Source organism: Pseudorasbora parva, chromosome 2 (genome assembly GCF_024679245.1).
Source record: "Pseudorasbora parva isolate DD20220531a chromosome 2, ASM2467924v1, whole genome shotgun sequence".
In the NCBI taxonomy this organism is placed as follows: domain Eukaryota; kingdom Metazoa; phylum Chordata; class Actinopteri; order Cypriniformes; family Gobionidae; genus Pseudorasbora; species Pseudorasbora parva.
Window position 1 is genome coordinate 33,017,490 of NC_090173.1, and position 20,515 is coordinate 33,038,004.

General features: G+C 38.8%; 1 protein-coding gene across 2 annotated transcripts; it reads left to right on the plus strand.

Annotated features, from left to right (window-relative positions):
- The first annotated feature begins 120 nt into the window (after positions 1-120).
- On the plus strand, positions 121-19,238 carry LOC137040789 (TBC1 domain family member 10A-like). 2 transcript variants are annotated; one of them, XM_067416563.1, is made up of 11 exons: positions 121-558; positions 3,800-4,689; positions 7,065-7,088; positions 7,883-7,982; positions 8,092-8,199; positions 9,991-10,097; positions 12,187-12,301; positions 12,456-12,521; positions 12,610-12,799; positions 15,354-15,508; positions 15,598-19,238. In XM_067416563.1, exons 2-11 carry the CDS (start codon positions 3,821-3,823, stop codon positions 16,450-16,452), a joined length of 2,589 nt encoding a protein of 862 aa, XP_067272664.1. In that variant the 5' UTR covers positions 121-558; positions 3,800-3,820; the 3' UTR covers positions 16,453-19,238. The 2 variants fall into 2 exon arrangements, with proteins under 2 accessions (XP_067272664.1, XP_067272670.1); XM_067416569.1 differs by lacking the exon at positions 7,065-7,088.
- The last annotated feature ends 1,277 nt before the right edge of the window (positions 19,239-20,515 follow it).

Here is a 20,515-nt window from a genome sequence, read left to right on the forward strand (position 1 = left end):
GCTTTGCCATTTAATGCTTTACCAAAATGTATATTGAAAACAACAATATTGGTTAAGATATTCCAACAGGAGTTCAGCGTTGTCCTGACCGACGTCATTACTGGGTGCGCGCACGTCGCTGTCACTCAGAGTTGGTTGTAGGAAATGCAGACACGGCGAGATGTCAGCTGGGCCGTGTTTATCTCTTCCAGCGATGTGGCCCGATTCTCATTTCACTGAGGTTTCCTGACTTTCTCAAACGCAATGCACAAGAGAAATTAATGCCAACACCGATACGGATCTGTTTGCGCGCGGACGAGTGGGAACTCAGTGCGGAGCGGCAGTGTTTAGCTAACACCGTTAGCCCTTCAACACACCACCCTCCACTCAGAGATCCCCAACCGCACTTTTAGGTTTATCGTTACAACTTTTCTATCGGCCCAGTGGCTTATCAACGGCCTGTCTTCCTTGCGTCTTACATCCGTTCAACGGCGGCGGCGGCGGTGGCGGGGGGTCACGATAACCGGTGTGGACAGGAGCCCCCCACACGGAACGGACGGACAGATCCCTCAGCCGCGGGTGAGTCTGCACACTGTTCTCACACTCTTCTCTATTATCTTCTCTCAGACGAGACAGGTGTGTCAAAACAGATTAACAAAACCAATAACACTGTTTTCCTGCGCCAACCGGGAAGTTGAGCTGATCGGCCGCACTGGATACTGTAGGCATGAGCTAGCAAGTTAGCAGGCCAATTTCAGCAACTACTTACATGAGTAAAATACAATTAAAACGTATATATTTTTTCAACTTGTTGTCGTTGTATGTACCACGCAGTGATATAGTGATGCTCAACACAATAAAGACACATTTGAGTTGTTGAGAGGCTGTTACAAGACAGATCGGACTGCACGATTAGCAGCTTTTAGATTAAATTTGGCAGTCACAAATCCAGCTAACGTTACTCCTGCGGGTTAAGCAGTCGCATCTGCCGTACCAGATGATCACTTTATGTCATTGTTTGTGTGTTTTATGACTGTAGTCTTTCTTTTAAAAACGTAATCTATTTTGTATAGGTGTTGGTCTTGGTCTTTTACAAATGGAGGTTTCCCGGTATCCGGTACTACTGTATTATTGTCCAGTCACCTCACATGTGGTCAGTCACACTGCGAATGACAGCTCACGCGTTTGCACCAACACAATATTAAAAACTGCCCTGCAAGTTCTTAAGTGTGGTTTGTTTACATCTCATCTAAATTCTCACAGTTTAGATATTATTAGTCTTGGTCACCCGGAACGAGCACGGTTCATGGGTGGAGTCCCGTTAAGTAGCTTTGTCCGATTCCTGAACGAATCGTTTTTTGAGTCGGATCATTTCAGTGACTCTGTTGAACCGATCACACGATTCATTTACAATTTGGGCTTTTAATCAACAACTGATTGACTGATTAAAAATAATTTAACGGTATTTGGACGATTTGACAAATCAGGAAGAAAAAGTACATTACTTTAATCCAACAGCATAAATATGACAAACATATGAGCGTTTCATCATCACATGGGTTGGTTGTTGAATAATAAAATTAAAATTGTGCAAAACATCCAATAAATGTAAATGTTTTAGCATTGTCTAATGTAAATGATAATTTATATTTGGATACAAAATGACTTTGTTCTTTTTGATAATGACATAATTACATCTTGTTTTAAAAGCATCATCAAATCATTTTTGCACCTGTCTGAATGAACCGATCTGTAAAAATGAGTATGACTTCCTATCTCTACCACAAAGACTTCCTGATAAGTTTTAGTGGAATTTTACATTTAGACGATTAATAGTTTATTGTGCAATAACTCTTTATGGCACATTACTTTTTAATAGTCTTCTACTTTGAATTTTTTGTCTGGTTTTTGAAGACACCCCACAGTTTGACAATCACATGTGTGTTGTGTCTCAACCTGGTGAGAAAATTGTGATATGCTTGTAAATGTGACGCCCAAATGCAGCATTTGAGCGTCACATTCACAAGCATGTTCAAACTTTTAGCCATAGTGCTGTCAAGGAACCACTTCCTTTTTATCTCCTGTCAGCATGTGTACTCGGACACATTTATATATAGATACGGAAGTCTATGAGGCAGACTTTAGTGTAAGAGGAAATAGTGGTAATAGTTCCTTTACACTGTACCTAAACTAGATCTGTAATGTTTAGTCCAGCATATCAGATATCACTGTTGTTTGCATCGGTATAATTTATATTCATTAAGACCTTCTTTGCAACAGTTCACCATTGTCTTTACTAAGCAGTTGAAAGGTCCTCCTCTGGTCTGAATGCGTCTTACTCTACAGGATATGCTTAAATACAGTGCATCATGTCACGAGTTGTTACCCTTTTTTTATTTTAGTTTCTAATTTAGATATAGACCAATGCATTTAACTATTAAAATGACTGTGTTTAGTGATATAACTTTCATACAAACTGCTGTATATCTCCTCTTCATCTTCAGCATAAATGGTTAGAAGTACATTTACTTGAGATTGGTGATATTTTCTTAAATCTTCATGTTTTCTTAAATCGATTTTATTTTAGATGAACATTTTTTTTGATATTAAATTGGTTGTCAAAGTGTAATGTTCAAAGGCACTCTACCGACCAACATTTTGGGGTTAGGATGTTTTTTATTTTTATTTTGTAAAGAATGCAATATCTAAAACAATTTATACTAATTTAATTCTCATTTAGCAAGAATACATTAAATTGATCCAAAGTGGCAGTAAAGAGATTTAAATGTTACAAAAGATGTATTTCTCGGGATAAATATAAAATAAATAAACACTTTTTTAAATTGTAACATTATTTCACAAAATAACTGTTTTTACTGTATAAAATAATTAAACTATCAAATTTTAGATAGGCTATTTAAATTTAGCCTTGGTGAGCATGAGAGACTTATTTCAAAAGCATTTAAAAAAGTGTTTTGAATGGTAGTGTGCATTCTGTGTTAAACACACAGTGCTCTCTAATATTTACAAGTTGAGCATGTTGTCAAAACATTTGTGTCACAGATTGTATAAGCTAACAAGTGTGGACATTTGCCCCATAGACTTCTATTGTAAGCATTTCTCAAAAAAAAAAAAAAAAATCCTCAAAGACGTGCCATTCTAGTATTTTTATTTTTAGTACATCCCTGGACTTCCTGCTGTAGTCCAAACCGGCCATTCGCTGTAGGCTTTGAAAGGGAACTTCTGTTAAATAAAATATCTCGCTTGGCAGGTATTATTTATGCTCTAACAGCAACATTTCACACTAACTAAAGTTTGAAAGATGGAATCGCGAAGAACGGGACCTTTAAACAGATTTGCCATACATACTTTTTTAAAATAAGATATTCCATTTTAGTATAGTTTTTCCCCTCATTTATTTTGATTGATGAGAGAGAATAATATCTGACATGATTATTATGAGTCAAAAGTGCACAGAGATAGTGTTTGGTGCAGCACACCTGAGTTTAACACCTTTTAGGTGTGTATGTTAGGTGTGTAGGTAAAACAAAAGGATATAAAAAGTTTCTTTAAAGAGCTGTGATATGAGACATGCTCATAGAATTTCACAGAAGATTTATTTGGTACTGGATTTTTTTCCCTCTCTCTCTTTTCCTGCCAACTAAGAGTATTAGTCACATTTAGACACCTGCTTCATTGCAGCCATTCACTTCTTAAAGACCAAAAGGGGCTCTTTTAATGAAATTACAGCGTTTGGTTTTATTCTTGTATTTCAAGGAATAATAATCTCTGACTCTGGTTTTGTCTCTCTCTTGATCAGCTGTATCTTTGAGGAGCTGCTATGGCTGAAATCACCACCCTTACCCCGTCCCCTCCAAGTATGGGCGACCAATCTGTGCCTGCTCCCTCGAGCCCACAGTCTCTTCCTTCAGAAACTCCTATCCCAAAATCAACACTCTACGGGAACCGAGCCGTAATGGGAAACCCAACATTACAGGCAGGTGGAAAAAACTCTTCATCTTGGGAGTCCACACTTGGCCAAAACAATGCAGCCACCTCTTCAACAGCAACAAAGAGCGCTGTTAGCCCACCAGTAGAAGTAATAGTTGCTACAGATGGAGAGTCTAATGGGGAAAATGATTTAATCCAAATAGAACAGCACACTGAAGCACAGGACTCAGTGCAGGAACAGCAGATGCCTCCATCGCCTGAACTTAATCCCAGTCCTAATCTGTATCCCATCGTTCAAGTGAGCCAGAATTCCAGTCCTGCTCCACCCATGGACACTACTCCTCAGTTTACCCCTCCTCCCATTCCCGTCTCCAACCCAGCCCCCTCTTCACAAGACTCCACGCAAACAGAAGCACAAACTGTCCCACTGCCTGAGCCCACCCAAAACCCTGAACCCAACAGCCCCACCATCAATAAGATGAGCCCTGAGCTCCCCTGCACACCCTCCAAGGCCGAACCACCAGCCGTACTGGTGCAGGAGTCTGGTGGGTCCATGTTTCTGCCCTCCACTTACACGCGTCCAGCCCCGGACACGCTCAGCTACCTGGAGTCAGCCAGCCTGATGTCAGGCACTTTGGAGTCTCTGTCAGGGCTCGGTGAGGACGGCAGCTCAGTGGGGTCAGACTCCGAGATCAATGGTCCAGTGAGGCGTACTGATAAATATGGCTTCCTGGGAGGAGCACAGTACAGTGAGGGAAGGTGGGTGTCTACTAAATGACCAAAAACACATTCTCACATTATTTTTAATTTAAAAAAATGATAAGAGCAAATAATAAAAAGCCTTGAAAAGCGCTATATAAATGTAAAAAAAAAAAAAAAAAAAACTCTTCATTTATAAGAGCATGTCACATATTTCGGCATTTAATGTGTTGAGTATTTTGCAAAATATACATTCTTCCCTTTCCTGCATATTGCCTCCATATGCTTTTGGACTGTCAGCTGCTTGCTTGTCAAATTAATATAATTAGATTTTAATATAATATTACTTATATTAATTAATGTTACTTGTATATGATTATATTTAAACTTGAAACATTGTTCGTAATTTAATTTACTTTCATTATCTACTATGTCTTCTTTTGGGGATTCTGCTTGGCTTTCAATGTCTATCATTCATCAATCATCAGCTGGAAAAAATAATTTTGAAAGCAATTCCAATGATATCAGTCATCTTTATCGTTATTGTAATTATTGTGGTGTGGGCTTTGTGTGAATAGGGCTTAAAGGGGTACTTCAGCGCTGGGAAGATGAATCTGTATTTAAACTGGGTCATCAATGCAGTAGAAATGTGAAATTATTTTTGAATTTGGTGTCTTCTAGACTGAGAAAGAACAGAAAATGTATTTTTGTCCCATGGGGATGAAAGACTACAATTCCCAGAATGCTTTGCTGCCATGTGAGGCCATTCCCAACACCACCAACTTGATTACTGTGACTGAGTTAAAGAAGACACTTTAATTAAAATGTGAACGTGTCTGTTCAATGTAATGAGTGAGTCACCGCGCGAGTATCACAGCACTGAGCACTAACTGCAGGAGTGATGAGAGCTGAGGTAATCGTGACTACACTCGCGGCATACATTCACAACGCGAGTTCAGTCTGGCGCGTTTCAGTTCATGCCTTTGCAAGCTTAACTTTCATAGAAATTAATTTGAGAAGTTAAAAGACTTACATTGCAAAACATAGCTCCCTTTAAATGAGTGCCTGTAGTTGCCAGCTGAGCTCTCCCTGCAAGCTGTGTGTAATCTCCCATCCCCCATGCGCGGATTCAAAACATGCGGAAATGGCTCCCTCTGCTGGCTGTAGTCTTTAGCCTTTGGGCAAGTATTCCTCCTATGATGCAAAAATCGTCAATTTGCATCATAGGAGGAATTTTTCCAGAAATAAAATGCATAAATCTCTTATCTCAGGGGGATATGAGGGGGGAAAGCTCAATCATTTGAATATACTCCAGGGTTTCTACTGATACAAAGCCATATGCTAATCGCTGAAGTAACCCTTTAAGAGTTGGTATGTTTGATTAATTTTTATGAATAAATTCAAACTGTCAGTACAAAGAATCAATTTGAAACTGATTCAGCCAATCATTTTAAATTGGAACAGTTGTTTAAGTTTTTAAACTATAGTTTTACTGTTTCTAAGCCATTTCTGAACAAATACATCATATATAAATATTGAATATTGTCAAAGGCAGAGAAATATGGATTTTTTTAAAAAAAATTTGCCCAACCCCAGCACAGGAAAACCATGAAATACATTAAAAAGTATTTGATGTTGAAATTAAAAAATCTTTTATAATATTTCATTATTTTCTTTCTTTTATTTGGCTCTACTTGGTTTGATAAACCAGAGTAAGCATTTATAATGAATGAGAATGAAAGGGTAATTGCCAGCACCTGATGTGAAGTGTGCTGCTGGGATATTAATAATTTATGCCTACAGCTGAGAGCAGGATGAGCATTTGGTGCGTTTTTCCTGTGTCTGTCTCTCTCGCTGCTTCTCGGTGTCCTTCATGTGTTTGTTGAAAGTGACTCAGATTGTGCTGAGAGGGCTCGTCTGAGTCAGAGTGCACTGACTGTCTCACTTTTTGTCTCTCTCTTCCCCCGACTGTCTCTGCCTTATCTCTAGTACTGACTAATTCATCTAAAACGGGCACTAACACTGTTCTTCTTTACGTTTGAATGTTTCCTTTTTTTATTCCTGTTCAGCATTAACTTAATAACAACCACATGCTTTTTCAGCTATTTAAAAATGTTCAGTGTGGGTTAGTCTTAAAATAGACTTTCTCATATGCTCAGCGTGCTGTCTGTCAGATTTATTTCTCTGCTATTTTTGTTTACAAGTTATTGTCACAGTCAGACGGTCAGACCTGTCAGAGCATCTAGTAAAGTTTCAAGGCAAAAAACTTTAAAAACTAATTCTTAAACTAGTCATTTTTATTTATTAGTTTTTATTTTTATTATTGGTATTATTACCATCAAAATGCAATATATTTAAAAAGTGTTGTTCTGATATGTTATTTCTTGTCTGTAAGCTACTGACTTGTTCACTATGTTCAAAAATTTCTACTTTAGAGTCCAAGTGAAGGCTGAAGCTAAGTAAGTTGAGTCTTTTTTTTTTTTTTTTTTTTTTTTTTAAATAGATGGTTTCCTGAATAGTGTAAATATTGCCTCTGTGCTGCTGTCGTGTGTCTGAGCATCTCGACAAGCCCAAAATAGCACAATTGGTTCAATCAGTGGTGTGAGCTTGGGGCAGGACTATCGTTTTTTTTTTTTTACCAATGACAAATAGAAAGAATGTCTGTCATTATAAAATTAGCTTTGCAATTCCATTTCAGAAATTGCACACTTAGTGACCTAAGTCTCAAACTCAAGGTGTTCTATCTGTCTGGCATCACTACTACTAGGCTTGTTAATTTGGTAGATGATCTATCTTTACAAAGCTACAAAAACTGGTAACACTTTATTTTAAGGTGATGTAGTTAGTTACGTATTACTACATGTACTTACTATAGTAATAACAGTAAAGTATGCATGGTTACAAGTAACTAACCCTAACCCTAACCAAACTCTTTAGTAAATACATGTAGTTAATCAATATTACTCAGTACTTATTTGAGTAAGTACAATGTAATTATGTCGCCTTAATATAAAGTGTAACCCAAACACGTAATTTACCAATAACAAGATTTCAGGGCTTTTTAATTAGTTTTGAGAGATTTGAAAGCAGCAGTTGTCTGTATATTACGTGTGTTCTATAAGATTCAGGGTAAACCCTTTTTTGACTTTGAACCATTTGTCAAAAGCTCAACATTATCTCGGCTTGTGTGGTGCTTGTAGCTTTATGCGTTGTATGTGTTTTATGTGTTTGTGAATCCCTCTCTGTCTTGTAGTGAGGCAGAAATCGCTGTGGCTGTGGCAAGACAGAGAGAGATGAAATGGCTGGACATGTTCAGAAACTGGGACAAATGGGTGTCCCGGCGCTTTCAGAAGGTCTGTTTTTTTTATTAGAAGGTTCACAGATGGCATTCCTGACTGGATTAGAAAATACACTGCTCATAAATGTTGATACATGCTGTGTTATGTTTTCTTTCTGATGCAGGTAAAAATGCGCTGCAGGAAAGGAATCCCTTCCTCACTCAGAGCTAAAGCCTGGCAGCTGCTTTCCAACAGCCAGGAGCTCCTTGAATCCAATCCTGGAAAGTTTGAGGTATGGTCAGGTTTGATACACCTTCTCTTTGAACATTCATGGCCCTAAATCAACTTCTCCCAAGTTAATATGTGCTAATGCTGTTGTTAAAGGCCCACTGAAATCAAAATTGAAGTTTTTTAGCTTTAAGTATGACAATGTCAGCCTTAAAGTTATGAATAAAGTTGGTGTGTTCCAAAACAATGACATAATTCGCATTTAGGAGATATAAGCATTCAAAACTTACAGTCTCTCACTTTCGCTAAAATGAATCACAGATTTTAATGACAGCATCGCATACTTCACCTTGTCATCAAATCTTCTGTCCATTCAAATGCTCTCTAGAATCTAAAGTCCACCCCTTCGCTGCTGAAGTTGCAGCTGAAATCGGTCAGTTGTTCATACATTTACTAATTTCTACATGGTGAAAAGCACATAGCACACTATATATACATTAGGAAACGATTCAGTGTAAATATGCTTTCAGTTGAGGTGAATTAAGTCTGGTTTCATCTTAGGGTGCTTTCACACCTGCCTCATTTAGTTCGGTTGAATCGTACTAGAGTTCGTTTCCCTCTTTGGTGAGGTTCGTTTGGTCAGGTCTGAAAGCAGCAATCGCACTCGGGTGCGCACCAAAAGCGGACCAAACAAGCGTACGGAGACCTTGAAGAGGTGGTCTTGGTACGATTTCAAATGAGCTCTGGAGCGGTTTGTTTGTGGTGAGAACGTGATCCGACCTCGAACAGAACCAACTGCAAAAGTACTGATCATTTTTGGACTGAACCAGCTGCCGTAGATAGCTGCGCTGACATTGTGTGCATGATATTATTACCTGATAGATCGTTGGCAATATTTTCGGAAGATGAGCATGTCAAGAATTAATAATTAATGCACGCCTCCTCTTGAAGTGACGAGAGATGCGCGTTCGCCGTCTGCAGTGCATTAGAACGTTGTTTTCATGTCGCATCATGGCCATGGCCAATGAGTGATGTCGATGTTGTCACGTGCCTGCGTTTTGGTTCGTTTCAACTGGTTCGGACCAAAGCAATCAGCGTGGTGTGAAAAGGAACCAAAAAAGCTGAAAAATGCAACAATGTATAATTGTTTGCCCTTGTTTCGGACCAAATGAACCGAACTAGAGATGTGAAAGCACCCTTAGTTTCACGCACCCGCAGCGGCACACACACATAGTCTAGACCAGAGCTATTGACTAGAGACACAAGAGCGCAGTGCGGATCATATGCGCGAGTCGGCGCAGACAAAAAACATATCGGACCCATTTGAATTCTGCACAAAGTCAATGTTGCATTTCAAGGCGATATGGAGGAGATTATAAGTATAAATAAACAAGGAAACTGGCTTTACCTTTACCAAACAGAAAGGCTCTAGTCAAATTGACACTATGTATTAATGAAAAACTATTGGCTGTTTCAAAATAGGGGAGGAGCTGCTAACAGCTGGAGCCGTTTCTGGGGAAATCACATCAACACATTGAATAATGCGGCGCGTTTCAAGGCACTTCAGCGGGCCTTTAACTATATAGGTTTTACTCTTCAGGGGCTCCTAACTAACATTAAACAATTAGAAGACGGACACATCAATTCTATTTTTTTTACTGTGTTACACCATTGCATCTGATAATCATATAGCATATTTGTTCCAGTTGACATTTGACAGTAAAGCTGTGAACACTAACAACATTGTGTTAAATGGGCAAGAAAAATGGCCACAAGACACAACTATTTGGTTGCAAAAACACTTTTTTATTATGGACATGTCATATTTGTTCACCTTTCTTTTTTTGTCTCTCAGGAGTTGGAGCAAGAACAGGGGGATCCAAAGTGGTTGGACATCATAGAGAAGGACTTGCACAGGCAGTTCCCGTTTCATGAGATGTTTGCTGCCCGGGGAGGACATGGGTAAATTTATATGAGGGTTTTATCAAGAGAAAGAGTGATGTAAGACTTTTATTTAGATCATTACACAATCCTGAAAACTCTCAAGCCCAAAGTATACTTCGGGTTTTACACAAATTTCATCACCAGAATACAACACATTTTCTGTACGCATGCTGCCTGATTTTTAACCAAAGCCACTTGAAGGCAAGCCTGCAACCTTAAAAAATAAAAATAAAAACCAAGTGTAATGCCTGCTAACGGTTGTGTTTTAATGGATGTCAATAGAGGAGAGTCTATAGCCTAGAAATCTAGACGCACCCTAGCGGCAGCAAATCTAATTTTTTGCAACTCAATTCACTTCTGAGCTGTAAACGCCAAACTCTGGTCGCGCCAAATCACATTGTGTATAGAGTCGGTGGACAGGGCTTAATATAATGATGGCTGAGTTGCATTTGCGTGCTTCTAGTAAACACAGAAACTGGCGAACAGCGGTCTTTCGAATCAGCTTTGACCACGACTTGGAGTTAAGCTTTTCTCTGAGAAAAGAACAAAGAACGGCACTGAAGACATTCTTAAAAAGGGAAGATGTGTTCGGAGTTTAGCCGACCGGATACGGCGAAAGTTTAATCTGTCAACGAGCTCTGCTTCACCTTCGTTGCTCTTGTTGGTGGTAGCGATATCCAGTTGCGTGCACGCCATGCAGAGGGAGTTTGAAAGACAACTGTTTATCTCCCGCCCCTCGGATTGAGCCCTGTCAATGGTGAGTTTCCAGACCAAACATCTTGATGTGGGTCTGGCTTGTCAGGCTAGAGAGTCTACACTATTTTGAAAAAAACACTTTTGTGAGGAAATAGCTTAGCGTAATGAATCATCAGCCTTTTGGCTAATCTTCAACATGTTTGCTCTTAAACAATTGTTTTGGATTGAGCTACTTTTAGTGTTTGAAAAAAAATCTGTTTTTTAAAGGTGCACTATGTAGTATTTTTGCAGTAAAATATCCAAAAACCACTAGGCCAGTGTTATATATTTTGTTCAGTTGAGTACTTACAATATCCCAAATGTTTCCAACTATTTGTAAATTTTGAGAAAATTGCTATTTTAACCAGTGAACCTGGACGTGTCAGCATAGCGTTTGAGGGAGTCGCCTGTCAATTGCGTCATATCTGCGTTACCCTCGGTTTCCGGTTCTATTTGGCAGAAGCGCTTTTCTCTTAGCAGCGTGAACAAGTGTCCCAGCAGCTGCTGAGCGAACGCACAGAGTAACGTCATTACATAATTTTAGCCGAAACTAAAATGTATCTAATATGATAAACAGAGCTGCTTTACCTTACACTCATGACCGGAAAAGCGGAAATAGTGCACGTGCCTGGCGACTGTGTCCCGTCCCGTCATAATAAAAGTCCCGGTGTTCGCGAGGCGTGTTTGTGTAACAATCGCTCCAGCAGCTGTGCTCAGCTCCACAACACTCGGCCCTGCTCTGCTTCATACTACAGTAACGTTAATAACCGCATCCATGAAAATGATTTCTACCATTGCTGCTACCAAAATCGACTACTTCCCTAATATATAGTACGGTATGCTAAAAGAGTATTGTGTCCGAATTCATAGTATTCAAAGTAGGCAAAAAGAACCTGAATGACTTACTACTTCTGGCGAGATTTTGAAGTGCGCATATGTGCACTTTACCTTCATTAGAGGGAATTGATGCACTTTGGGCTTCAGTTTATACTTCCCCACACTGTCACATCTCTCCTCTGCTCTGTTGTTTCTCATTGTATCTATTATATGTTGGGGAATATATATATATATATATATCCTATGTTAAGCTGATAATATCTTGCCCAATTCAAACAGTACACTTTAAAAGGGGGAAAAAAGGATTATTAATTTATTATAATAAATGTAATGTAAATGCAAATGTAAGAAGAAGAAGAATTGCTGACATTTATTTTTGTGATGTTGGACAATCGTGTGATTTAAGCATGTTGTTTATAAATTAATAATAATGTATTATTTTACAAAATTTCACTTCCATTTAGTTTTAATTTGTGTGTATATGTGTGTGTGTGTGTGGGTGTGTGTGTGTGTGTATGTGTATGTGTGTGTTCAGGCAGCAGGACCTATACCGTATACTAAAGGCCTACACAATCTACCGGCCGGATGAAGGCTACTGTCAGGCCCAGGCACCGGTGGCAGCAGTGCTGCTCATGCACATGCCTGCTGAGGTAAGACAGAATTGAACACAGCTTAAAAATTCTAGGTTGCTTTGCTGGGCCGATTTTCTTTAAAGAAATAAAAACAGGATGAAGAAAATATATGTCAGAGTATTATCACCGGATATAACCTTGTCACCGTTTTTTCTCTGTTATTTTCTTCTAGCAAGCCTTCTGGTGTCTTGTGCAAATCTGTGAGAAATTTTTGCCTGGCTACTACAGTGCTGGGTTGGTGAGTAACCCAAAGAGACTAACTAGGACCACAGTGAAGAGTGATTATTTTTATAAACTCCTCTTTCTTCTCCTCTCTTGTCCATTAGGAGGCTATCCAGCTAGACGGAGAGATTTTTTTTTCTCTTCTGAGGAGAGTGTGTCCCATGGCTTACCGTCACCTGAAGAAATTTAAGATTGACCCCATCCTGTACATGACAGAGTGGTTTATGTGCATTTTCTCCCGTACACTGCCTTGGTCTTGTGTCCTGCGTGTCTGGGACATGTTCTTCTGTGAAGGTCAGTCATATACATTAGTGAATATGAGCATCTGCAATTTGTGATGTTTTTGCTGTGTTCGGTTTGTTCAGATTGTATGTTTAAAGTTTTGTTTGTATGTTTACACTTCTGTCAAATCGATTAATTGCGATTAATCGCATCCAAAATAAAAGTTTGTGTTTTAATACACACATGCATGTATATATTTAAGAAATATTTTTATTCCCCCCCCCCCCCCAGTTTTTATGACAGCTGAATTCTCAGCATCATTACTCTTCAGTGTCACATGATCCTTAATAAATCATTCTAATTTTATTTAAATATTTAATATTTTTGTTTAAATCTGAATTAAACAATTCTGATTGATGAATCCAAACATGGTGTTTACATGAATGTAAATTAAGGGATCAGGTAAATGTAAGCGTTTACATTAGGGCTGTAATCTCCCAGTCGATTATTAGTCCATACATTCTGGCTCGACCAAAACTCTTGATTGGTTGATTTTTTGCAGCATTTATTTCATCAGTTTTGCTGCGTTCATTTGGTCAGTTTCGTCGCATTCATCAAGTGGAAAGCACTAATTATAATGGGGGAAAATCATTTTCAAAGCACCCCTGTTTCACAGGGAATAGTCTGTCTTCAGAACACCCCTCTTGCTTTCACTTCTTTTGGATTAGCTCAACCCACTGGATAAAAGAGACAGATTACAGTACAGAAGTAGACTGCTTTGCTGTATGTTATTTATTTAATTGTGAGAGCATTTCCTCAGTCCTCGTCTACCATGTCAACAAAGACATCGGCAGTGTGCGCAGCATTAAAAAAAAAAAAAAAGAAAATGGGGGGAAGGTCGAATGCAAATTTTGCAAGCAAAAGTTATCACAGCTTGATGACAAACATGTCATATCACCTAAAAATGGTAAGCTAACTTGTCTACTGTAGGTTGCCCCGTCTGTTGTTGCCTGCATTTATGGTTTCCTTTTATTATTGTGCAAACTGCACATTTATTTCTAGTTATATTTTATTGGATTTGGGGACTTTTTTGTTTACATTTTTATTTGGAGACCAATTTGTGTTAGTTTTGAGCTCATGCTTTATTTTTCAATTATGCACTTTATTTCATTTCTGTTCTTGATCTGGCTTGTTTAATAAATATTCCTTTTTTATTAAAGTGGACATACCTTTTGTGTTTAAGAGTAAAAGCTTTCAGTTAAAGAGTTGTTTCAGTGATTAGCATATGGCTTTGTATCAGTAGAAACCCTGGAATATATTCGATTGATTGTGCTCTCCCCCTTACTTCGTATCAGCACAAAACCTCACAAGTTTTCATTCACTTATTCTGGGACAACGGCGAAAATGACTGGTCATATTCAAACATAGAGCAGGACTCTGAGCTGAGCTATATATGTATATGTACGTATGAAGCTGAGCTGAGCTATATATGTTCGAGCTGCATGGAGTGGCAGAAATGATAGTGTCTGTCAGTTATTATAATACATGTGACAAAAACAATTGTCTAAATTATGTTGCATATTCCTCAAATTTTTTTGATATCACTAGTTTACAACATAGTACTATATTTTCAGAAATCATATCCTATGATATTGCTCAGGTGCACGCGATGCAAAGCTGTCAGAGCCGACAGACTCCTGTGTCAGACTCATTTCAGTGCAAAATAATCAGGTCAAAAACGATTTAATACACTGCAAATAGCCTACTAGTTTTTTATGTTTATTTATAATTAATTTAGACAGACAACAAGGCTGCCAAGTACTGCACACAGTGTGCAGCTAATCCATTTTTAGTAGATTTTTTTGTCGAAAATTGCAGGACTTCAGTCGACCAAGATTTTCTTTGGTTGATTACAGCCCTAGTTTACATGTCATAATGACATATTTTCTTTCTCAAGACCCATAAAAAGCAGTAAAGACGTTGTTATAAAGTCCATCTCACTACAGTGGTTGTACGATCATTTGTAATTATTGTGCAAATGTATTTATTTTTTATATTAAAAACCTTCCCACTCCCAAAAACAAGCCATCTGTGGATCAGAGTCCAAAGCAAGCACTATTGAGATAACGATGTTCTTCACAACACACTCCACGCTGAGTTGAAGGAGAATTTTAGATAGACAGTCATTTATGACACTATATTCATCAAAAACAACAGCTTGATCCAAGCGTCATTTCATTACAGCATTTCTATGTCATTGGACATTCACAGAACTTGCCACTTTCAATTTTCTGTCCAATCAAGAGTTCTTATCGAATGAATCAGAAAAGGTTTAAGCCACCTCTTACAATCTGAATGAAATTTAAAATTGATTTGGCCATTTTTATTCCATTGATGTGAAATGTTGTGTGAATGGGACTTTTTAAAAATTGTATTAGTAAATTATTAGGGTATATGTATACATTATATGCACATTTTTAAAACAATTGTACAGCTTAACTTTTTTAAAGGATTTTTTGATGAAAACAAGTTAAAAGAACAGCATTTATTTGTCCATGTAAATGTCCATATGTTTGGTATATATGATTCTGTGATGTTTAATTCCTTTTTTTATGTTGTTTCTCAGGAGTGAAGATCGTGTTCCGGGTGGGTTTGGTGCTACTTAAGCAGATGTTGGGGTCTGTAGATAAGCTCCGTGAGGTGCAGGGCATGTACGAGACCATGGAGCGATTAAGGAACATCCCCCCTGAAAGCATCAAGGAGGAAGTTCTGGTGCAAGAGGTGTGCACACAAACTCACTCTAACGAAAGATCAAGAAGTAGCAGTGCAGCATGCTGTATCCTTTCTCATACTCTCTGCTCTGTTTTCAGGTGGTCTCTCTGTCTGTAACAGAGGCTCTGATCGAGAGGGAGTGCAGTATTCAGGTGCGTAAGTGGCGGGAATCTCGTGGGGAGTTGACTCACCAACCGAATCGCCGTTTGCACGGCACGCGGGCCATCTACGAGCAGAAACACCGGGCTGCTGCGATCAGCTCTGGTGGCAGCCTGTCATTCCTGGGGGGTCATGTCCCTCCCCCCGGACCCTTGCGTGCGTCATCAAGCCTCCTGTCACTTCCTGGTCTTAGAAAGTCCAAGATGCCATTTCATTCACAGAATAAGAAGAGCTCCACCTCTGGCAGTTTGGGTCAGGATATAGTCCCATTGCAGCCACTTGTGTGCGGCGCCAGTGCAGTAGCCTCAAAACCTCCAGTACCGCCTGCCTCTAATGTTGGAGCTGGTGGGCGTCCACCGGCACCTCATGGGCCCAGTCCGCTAGCTACAACATCATCTACTATCACACCACCAGCTCCAACCGCGCACACGTCCAGTGCAACCATGCTCCAGCCGTCACCGAAAGTCGTCTCTGAACACATCACCCCCACCATCCCGTCACCCACCGCAAACAACGCACCATTACCTCCTTGCCCAGATACTGCAAAACCTGCAGTAGAGGAAGATGGAAAAAAGAAAAAGAAAACCAAGGAGGACAAGAAGCGGGAGAAAGAGGAGGAGAAGCAAAAATCGCGGGACAAGAAAGATAAGGAGAAGAATGAGAAGGAAAGGCTGAAGAAGGAGAAAGCTGAGAAGGATAAGAAAAAGGAGAAAGGGGGTAAGAAAAAAGACAAAGGGGGAGGAGGAGAGACAGAGGAGAAGAATGGAGCCGCAGCAGCGAAAGATTTGCCCTAATTCTGCCCCGTCGTTTCTTCAACAAGAAGAGGATAAGAAATCGAAATGGCTGCAGATTGGTGAAAAAAGACAGAGGGAAAGGGAAGATCCTTCTGAAACGTCCATTTCATCTCAAGTACTCATTTCACAAGGATAACGTGATCACTGCATCTGCCCCATGTTTCTCATCTCGTCTGCACAGTGCTTTCACCCAGTGCTGCAACAGGAAGTGGTTATTACTTTTTTTTCTTTTAAAAGTGTAAACCTGATTGATGAGATCAGCTGTATAATTAGTAGTCAATTCTAGTGTACTAGGTGCCATGGTGTACATACAGTAGACCTCTAGCGCCATCTGTGCCAGTCCAACCCCACAATCCCCCTCTAATATTACTCAACCAGAATACCTAAATAAAACCGTTCTGCAGCTTGAAAAGCGCGGCGGTGTCTAGAAATAACTTATGTTTTTAGTGTTCTGGAGGACCTATTTATTTATTGTACTGTTGCTTGTTAGTGTGTGTTCTTGTATGTCTGTGCCTTGGCAGTGTAGTGAATCGTGACAGTCTCGTGCAGCACACGGGTCTCGTCTTTCTTTTCTCTTTTCAGTCTTCTTTCAAAAGAGCTCGTCTTTCCTGTTGTGCACTCGTAGGAGGAATTAATAAGTGTTGGGTAAGTGAAGAAGCAAAATTCAACTGTGGGAAACGGTATGTCCTCTTACAAAACTGTGGAAAGAGCCACTTTTAACTATCCATTTAAAAACTGTTTGACTATCCAAATTAGCATAATTACTAAGAAGAAATCAAACCTGTTCTTGATGAGTGTACTTGTCTATCTCCGCTGAAAGACTGCAAACCCGTAAGGTCTCACTCCATCGTTAAATCAGCCTCGCCTAATATTTCCTCTCACCGCCGAAGAGCTTATTTATTTATTTTCTTCTCTTTTCGAACTAACTGCAGCAAACGTTAAAAACTCTGCCAAGCGTGAGGATCACTCCAGATATCTGTGTGGTTTGATGTTAATTCTCTTGATGTTGATATGGATGTAGAGTTCAGACAGTGGTTTTAATAAATGTATGCACTGAGGACTGTTGAATTTCAGCACTAACCTTTATCGGTTCATTAATGTAGGGCAAAATCCAGTTCACATGACTCCTTTAGTCTGCGCCTTGTTGGATGGGAAGGTTTTGGTGCAGCGCTGTAGCATTAACCTTTGACCTTTGAAGTTCTTGGCTTCAGGCTGTAATGTTTTGATGTATAAACTATTAATTTAATCTGATGAAACCATGTAATATCTATTACAGCTATTATTAGTCTTATTTTGGATTAGATTTTTTATTTTTCTATGCAAGTGAATGGAAGCCTGGTAGACTGGAATAGCAGTGAGCTTTGTTTTAGGAAAGCATTGTATTTAATCACAGGATTTATTTTAATTTTATTTTTAAGCGCTGAAAATTATTTTTGCACATTTTTCTCCCAACATCCTGGAGAACAAAACAAAGCAGTTGTTATTTATTTTAGACATTTTATGATCACTAGCGTGTCTAATATTACTGCAGTATTTGTATTGTGGGAGATGGTGATTTCATACTGAATATTATTTCATTCTGGTCCTTTTATAAATTATTATTATATGTCCCATTGAAGGGGGAACTAATCCCAAAGAGTTGATGAAAGAAAAGGAATGGATTACTAAAATGTGTGCTAAGCATTTTTGTGGCTATTAAATGTTAAATATCGTCCTTAACAAAGCTTTCACCCGAAAAGTGTTACTCTTGATGTGAATTAAACACTGAAGAATTTAACTCCACCATAATCCACTGACCCCTCAGTATTATGAATTATTCTGATACATTCACCAGGTAATCGGACCATATTTATGCTTTTAGGACTCCTCCTCAGTATATAGTATTTTCTGAGTTCAGAAGAGACCTGTGGTTTTCTGGGTTGAAATATGGTAGCCAATACTCAATGTTTTAATGGTGTCTCCTGTGTTTACTGGACTCGTTGCATCGTTCAGTTCCAACTACAGGGGATCAAACCTCTTCCTCACCTATCAGTGGTGCCCTTACTGACCTCAGTGGTCATTGCTTCCTCTAAAGGCACTACTGTTCAAGTGAATGCAAGCAAATTATGTCTATGCAAACTTTGTTCCTAACTGTCTGCACAATGTAGATGTTGACATGTATGTTGTGGCCAGCAGGGGCCTCAGACTACCTTCAGTGTTGACACGAGCACTGGATCTGCTCAAGGAATAGTGGAGTGGGATGTCCATAGCCTAAACGCCTGGTTGATCTAGATTAAGGTGTTTTATTATTCTTAAGAATTGCTCTAAGTTCCAAACGCTGGCATAAACCTGGTTCTACTCCTGCCAGCCCACCTTCACTAACACCATCTTGTCTGTATTACCAAACAAGGGTACAACAGGTGGACTTAAAATGGTTTGGACGCTGTGCTCGCCAATAATTAATGTAAGGCCACCCAGTGTTTTTTTTTCCTGAGACAGCTTGGACTGGGTGTAAAATAGTTTGACTTGTCTTATGGATTTCTTCATCGGTAAATACGACTTAGTGTATGTTGTATAATTAATTTTAAATCATTTTAAATTTCATTTTATTGTTTGTTTAGGTTAGTAGGCTACTCTCATTCTGTCCTGTGTATGTCTCATGCTTGTTTTTAAGTTTACATGAAACCATTTACAGTTGAGAATGAAAAATTCATAGATGAAGACAGCTGTTCTAAAACTGCAGAAGAAGCTCACAGTGTATTTAATAATTACAGGTGTGATGAATAATAAATCATAATATATTAAAATATCTCTCGAGTGTTTTTTACATTTATGTAACAAATTATTTTAAGTGTCATTTAACTATTTTGTTCAAATAATTAGTCACCGTTCGCCGAAATTTTAATCCAAAATGTGGCGTTGGGTTTTTGTCACGTCAGAGGGGCAATGTTGTCAGTTCGGGTTAGAAAGGATCTATTTTTTTTTTTCTTCAAATGTGTTTGGGGGCTATTTAGTCGAAAATCTAAGTGCGTTCAATAAGACTTTTTTTTACAATTTCTTATGAATGGTTTTTTTTTTTTTTACTTTTTGCAAACTTATTCATATTCTATCATCATTTTAGACATGATTTTATCACCCTTGTCGTTCAAAACTTTTTTTATTTCTTTTTTTGTGGGAGAAGATATTTGGAATAATGTTAATAAAAGGGTTTGTTTCAGTCAAATGAGGCTAGGTAAGAGATAAATATTCCAAAAAGAATCGATTACAAACGCATTACAAAATATAAATCACTGTTCTAACATAGGGAATAGTGATTGAGGGTTTGGGGGCCGGATTCAGTCCTAGTCTTGCGTAACTTTGGTATATTGTGATAGGTTGCTAAAGGTAAAGGTGCGCTGCTTATGAACGGACTACACGAATTCAATGTTACCATCACTAGCTTCCGACAACTCTTTCCGTTCTTATCTTAAAACATTTCCCCATTAAGTCTGAGTTATAGATGATGAGAGCATTATAAGCGTAAAGCACTTGAATGTTTTTATCTTAAAACATTTCCCCATTAAGTCTGAGTTATAGATGATGAGAGCATTATAAGCGTAAAAGCGGACTGCGCTTATCTTTTTGGGCGTGACGTTCAATGTCCCCGACTGCCTCTTGTCAGTTTTACCAACTTGTTAGTAAATGCCTTTTAAGTCACATAACAGCTTCAAAAATCACGACTTAGGTATTACTGATGCATTTTATGTCGTAGAATAAAATGTGAAAGTAAAACTCGTTTTGTTGGGGATAATGTTAAATTGGACATTCACAGTTTTAAACCAAAGTCAGTGTTCTTCAGCAAGCGGGTTCTGCCTTTTTCTGTTTTAAAAATTAGAAAATGGGCACTCAATGATTAAAATATTTAAAACCTATCAGATTTATGTGGAAGCGAATGTGAGCAGCTCTTTTATCATTGGCTTTGTAGTACTATCCTTGTCCGGCAGGTAGCGCTGTTCACATACTGCTTGTCATCCCTTGCGATTTACTGCATCAAATCCTGCGGTCTTCCCTATTTTACACTCTCATCTTTAGACTTGTCTAGTTA